Here is a 6029-nt window from a genome sequence, read left to right on the forward strand (position 1 = left end):
TACATATATTCATTCACGGAGGGGGGTTTGGTCAGCCCTCTTCATACATTGATCTATCCAGTTCTCATTAACATTTGTCACATTTACTTCCACCAACCACAGCATACAGCATTGAACAATAAGTGAGCTCACTTGCAGTGTCTCTCTTGCAGTGTGAGTGACAGCCTTTTTGCTGATCACATGAGCACATTCACCTAAAAAGGAGTGTATTAGTAGGCATACATTACTTTTTCAGTGCGCTTTTCTTTCATTTGATATCCTTCTTTTATTTTTTGTCACCTGATATGTTATCAGGTTTAACAATTCACAGCAAATATGGCCTTTTCTGTGTGCCAGTAACAATAACCATGTTTCCTGTATTGTGCAAAAACTATAATGGGGTTCTGCACCTGTTTCAAGTACACTGGCCTACTAGGAAGCACCCATTCTGTTAGTTTGATATTTTATGTGAGGGCTAATTCTATTTTCTATTTTTAAAAATTATTGCAAGCATACGACTGCTTTAATTTAAGTGGGAGCATGGAATGTTTTGCTTTTTTATTGTTTTTGTGGTGCAGGTTTTTGATTTTTTTTTAAATCCCAAAAAATTACTTTTGTAGCAGTTTGCTATGGTCAGACCTATTGTCTTTGCCAGTGCTTGTTAGTAGGTACAGTAATGAAGATATATTTGAATGTATTTGCCTAGACTTTTACTTATGCTTTGGTTTTAAGCTTGCTGTAATGGCCCATCTTCTTCTGTGGAGATAGCTTATCGTTTGGCAAAGCTTTCGAAAGGCAGAGTCAAGAGGTCTTCAGGAAGCCACAATAAATTAGGTGTGTAATTAGCAGAGCCCCAATTCCAAGGGTGTTTGGAACCAATGTACTTCATTACTCTATAACAGAGGGGCCAGTAAAATCCCTGTCCCCTTCAAGACTAGTGTCAGCACCCTGAAAACCTCACTTACCGCATACAAGCACACTGTCTGCAGTCCTTAACCCTCTCCTCAAGAAATACTTTACCGTCCAAGTCAACGAACCTAGACTTCAAATAGCCTAGCTGACTCCCTGCTCACTTGTCCATCGAGGATAGGTGGTTATTTAAACGGTTTCAACCCTCCGAGCTTTCTCCCTCCCCTTTACTGTATGCCTAATTATAATGTTTTGCTTATATTTGTATGCGTCCTTATGTCCGGCTATGTAATATATGCCTAATTATAATGCTTAGCTTATATCTTTATGCAACCTTATGTCCTGCTATGTAATGCAACTTGTTTTCCCTTGTTTATGTAAAGCGCTCTGATACCCACGGGTCTAGCTTGCGCTATATAAAACTTATAAATACATGTCCAGTGACTGCACTTTGTGATCTTGCCTGCACTCGGCAAGTCCACTGCCTCTGTGGTAGGCCTGTCTCCATGGACAGTTTCAGGTCAGCACATACCCAGCTGCTTGTGTGCCCAGTACTACTGGCACGCTCTACTCAAGCTCCTCCAGTGGCAGAAGCATCCCATCACTCTCACTGAACTCCTGTGCCCAGTGTCAGCTCTGTGCCTGCCCCCTTCACGCCCTATATCAGTTCTCAATAACTAACCTTCCCCAGCCCAACCATTCTCCTAACACCGACCTCTGTGACTCTCCATGTCCATGGTCAGCACCATGGGACCATGCCTGCCCAGGCCCCATCCCGGCCCCTGCCTGCCTAGTGTCAGCATGCAGCATTAACACTGTAATGCTACAGTACTCCCTGTGTGCTCAACACCCGCTGCCTGTAAAACTTGTCATGCTCTCTATGCCCTGTGACAGCATACAACCCCCTTCTGCCCTCTAGGTTCACATCACATTCCCCAACGTCAGCAGCCCCCTAACTGCTTCTTATTGCCCTCTTATGCCCAGTTTGATAATTATACACCTGCTCATCGCGTGCTCAGTGCCAGCAGTAGCACTCTTTAATGCTATCTGCCCCTGCTTAGCCAATATTAGCGTCTCCTAAACTCTTCTCTCTATGCCAGTTATCAAAAGCAATTAGTTCACACTGCCCAATGACAGCAGCCCTAGACCCTCCCTGCCTATCGTCTCAATGCCCAGTGTAGGCACCTCCCAGTCCTACTCCATTCTTAGCGACAACCGCCCGCCCGCCCCCTCCATCTCCACAGCAGACCCCAGACCCTCCCCACCTTCTGCTGGTGACAGTGGCGCGCGATCCGAGGTGACAGGCAAGGCGGCGAGGAGAGAGGTGCAGATTCTCTCCAGCAACCCCTTCCTTGCCGGGAATCGATTGGCCGATGCAAATCCTGCATGCTTGCCCCCATCCAATGAGGGGGGGCGAAGGAGGGGTCTCCCATTCAGAAGAATGGGCGCTGGGGTGTTTACAATAAGTGGGCAGAGCCAGACTGGAGACAGCGGGGAGTGAGGGAGCGTCTGGGGCGACTGAGGTAGGAGGAGGGACAGACTGGAAGCGGGCGGGGTGCAGACAGAGGGGCTGCAGGCAGGAGTTAAAGCGCGCCACCAGTGTGTGCAGCGCCAGACAGAGCTTGGTGCCCAGGGCGAGAGGAGCAGAGTGATGCTGAGGCAACCTGTAACGAACATGCACCTGCTGAAGACCCGGGAAATGCCGAGGTCGTGCTAAACCCACGCCGAAAGTGTCCGAAGTGCCTGGCAAGCTCTGTCTGCAAAAGAACGGCGGTGCCAATCCCACGCTGGTGGAAACCGACAATGGAAGGTGGACCCCGGATGACCTCAGTAGGGGAAAGTGGACATTGGAGTACTCCACAAATGGAAACTGGACGCTGAGAGACCACATCGATGGAAAGCATATACTGAAAAAATCAGGCGATGCTTAGCCCATGCTGAAAAAAAACAGAAGTGCCAACTCCATGCAGGAAAATTGGTGATGTCAATGTTTTGCTGAAAGAGTTTGCAGATGTTAGTCCCATGCTTAAACTTCCAGCCACTTCCCATAGGACACCGTGTGGCGCGAAAAGTCCTGCATACCTGTTTCCAAGATTCATCAAGAAAAAACAGAACTGAGAGGGTGATTGGACCAGCTACCAGCCTTCAGAGGCAGTGCAGAGAGACACACTGGACCACACTCTAATGGAAACTACTGGCTGTTAAGCTGGTGCCTCACAACGCCACTGTCAATATGGATGAGCACCAAAGTCATTTCATGCTCTTGCAGCACCACATGTCTGCGCTTTGAAGGGTTCCCAGTGATAACAATACCCACGAGGGTCTGGAGATGCTGCCAGCTCTCTGACTAAACTTCAGAAGAATGATACAAAAGACAAGTAAGTTAGCTCAATGAATGTCAGCACCTGCTGCACAGATCTGTGTCGGTAACCTGGAAATCACAGAGTTAAATGCTGCAAGTTTGGCTCAATCTTTCAAACTTTACACTCATCCATACCACAAATTTCGGTAACAGCAGCTCAAGTTATTTGCTTCTAGAAATATACAGATTGTATTATGCTCTAAAATGAAATCCTCATTCATAAGTCTTCAGAATTGAAAACTTACACAGAAGGCCTTCTTACTGGTCAGCCAATCGTGAACAACCCCTAACAAGGGAAAATTTAGTGATCTCTGACTACAGCATCTTCCATCCAACAGCACAGGATGGTCCTTCACAGGGAGTCTGGGGATCCAACACCTGCATCAAAGATGGACATCCACTTCAGACCATCCAATAGGAAATCCTTGCTCCTAGACTCTGGTCGAGTAAAAGGAGAGCCTGGGTGGTGCAAGACTCCTAGTGGGCACATCAAGCGTCCAATGAATGCATTCATGGTATGGTCTCAAATTGAGCGGCGGAAGATAATGGAACGGTGGCCCGATGTCCACAACGCCGAGATCTCCAAGAGGCTGGGCCTTCGTTGGAAGCTCCTTCCAGACTTAGACAAGATCCCTTTTATCAGGGAAGCAGAGAGGCTCAGGGTCAAGCACATGGCTGACTATCCAGATTACAAGTATAGGCCACGGAAGAAAAGCAAATCTTCACCCAGCAAGGCCACAGAGTCACTACCTGCCCGAGTGAAGCCCTTTGCCCACAGACAGACCATCTCCTTCAGTGTATCATTGCCCTCAGAAACAGGTGACCACCCAGTGACATCTGGCTATCCAGAGCAGAAGGAGCTGCATGAAGTTCAAGTCGCAGAAATAACTTCTCAGGAATCTGCAGAAACATCTCCCAGGCACTGGCTGCCTGTGGGCACAATAAGCGAAGGTGCTGCAGGTCACCAACTTCAAAGTAAAGACTGTTCAGTGCAAACCTGCTCAGCGGTTGTCCCTCGGTGTGGGTGGTCAAAGGGGAATGGTTCAACCTCTCCTACCTCCAGCAGGTCGTGGGCATCTTCCTTCACCTCGGATGATGACCAAGAACTTGGGGATGAACTTTCGGACCTCCTGCTTCCTGGGACGCAGCCAGAGGCAGATTCCTGTAGCCTTCTGGATTGTGAGGCCTTAGACAGAGACCTGGACCCGTTCCCCACCTGTGCTGTGTCTCACTTTGAATTCCCAGACTATTGTACTCCGGAGGTGACCGAGATGATAGCTGGAGACTGGCTGCTCTCGAGCATCTCCGACCTCGTTTTTACATACTGAGTCGTCTGCAGCAGGTAAACTTCATATCCAATCAGGTTCCAGCCACAGTCTATTCAAAGATAACAATCAGGTACTCTAGCTTGACACTTAAAAGCTGATAGTGTCCCCCGAATTACTATAAGGTATCCTGAATGTGCAGGTAGCCTCCCGTTAACTTCTCCCGGACCAAGACTGAACTTAGTCCATGCAGAGACTAGAGAACATTGTCTACACTACTCCTCCTCACATGGAACTCTTGCTGTGCAGAAGTTGTGTGCGATTGAGCTCTGAATGTATATCTTTTCCAAATGGTGTACGTACATCTGACCTTAGTTAGATACTTGACCAACAAAGAACCCTGAAGATTAGTTAATCGAATGTTCATGCTATACTTCAGCACACAAAGCCCAGCCACACAAAGCATTGGGAAGCTCTCCTTCTCTCACACAACCTTAGGTTCTCAGGTCCCAGAGACAGGTTTCCCCAACAGTGTCTGGCTCCATACTTTCGTCAGCCTCTTTGTCACCAAGACTAACATGCCTTGGGCAGCTCTCTCCTCTTGTCACCTCTTTGATGCGGCGAAGTCTGTGTTTAACAGCAAATTCTCTGACTACTCTTTTGCGAACTCCAGTGAGAAAAGATCACTTCTTCACTGCCAGGTTCTCATGTGTGTATGTATATATTTCATTATGTATTTATTTATTTATGCATTTATTTATTCATGGGTTTCCTGTAGTGTGAACCACATTCCCACTGGGGTGATTACTCTGTTTATGTCTTGGTTACAGTCCTACCATTGCCTACTTTTGCATTCAGATCAGACAAAAATAACACTCACGATGTTGTGATGTTATTTTGCATGCTTTGATAGAGGTTAGTTGCTTAGATATCCAACAACTTGTACAATAAGGAACATATTGTCCAATCAAAAAGAAATATGGCTCTTAAAGGGTGACACAATGCATGCCATTTCTCCCATCGCACCTTATTTCTGCCTACTCCCAACCAATGAATCTTAGAGATTACTTGACTGAAAGTAGGCAGACTGTCCACCACTGTATACACGTGGTGCTTGCAAGCCGCGTCTTCCTGCTCCCACGTGCTCTGAGCCTGACACGCCTTCTACTACACATTTCGACTGTAGTAAATCCTCATGTTAACTGGCAACCAATGGGTGTGCGTGGAGAGCGCTGATGGGCACACTCTTGCTACGCAGGCGTTCCTCCACTCATGCACCAGTACCGGGTAGACGTAGGCTGGGGGATTCTGCTAGGGAGGGCTGCTTTCAGATCTTCCTTCTCGAGCACAGGAGTGCTGTTGTATCTCCCTCCTACTGCACAGGGATACTCCTAGGTCTCTTGGTAGACTAACGGTTTGACGTTGGATCTTACTGAAAGGAAGTTAATGCAGTTCTCAATGATTGAACAAGGGGGTGGTCTTAGATCCCCCCAGTACTTTAATGTGGTCTGTGG

General features: G+C 47.4%; 1 protein-coding gene across 1 annotated transcript; it reads left to right on the top strand.

Annotated features, from left to right (window-relative positions):
* Positions 1–2536: 2536 nt before the first annotated feature.
* SOX12 (SRY-box transcription factor 12) lies at positions 2537–5383 on the top strand. Its single transcript, XM_086929049.1, has one exon. It carries the CDS (start codon positions 3595–3597, stop codon positions 4576–4578), a length of 984 nt encoding a protein of 327 aa, XP_086785175.1. The 5' UTR covers positions 2537–3594; the 3' UTR covers positions 4579–5383.
* The last annotated feature ends 646 nt before the right edge of the window (positions 5384–6029 follow it).

This window comes from Lissotriton vulgaris, chromosome 7, assembly GCF_964263255.1.
Source record: "Lissotriton vulgaris chromosome 7, aLisVul1.2, whole genome shotgun sequence".
In the NCBI taxonomy this organism is placed as follows: Eukaryota; Metazoa; Chordata; class Amphibia; order Caudata; family Salamandridae; genus Lissotriton; species Lissotriton vulgaris.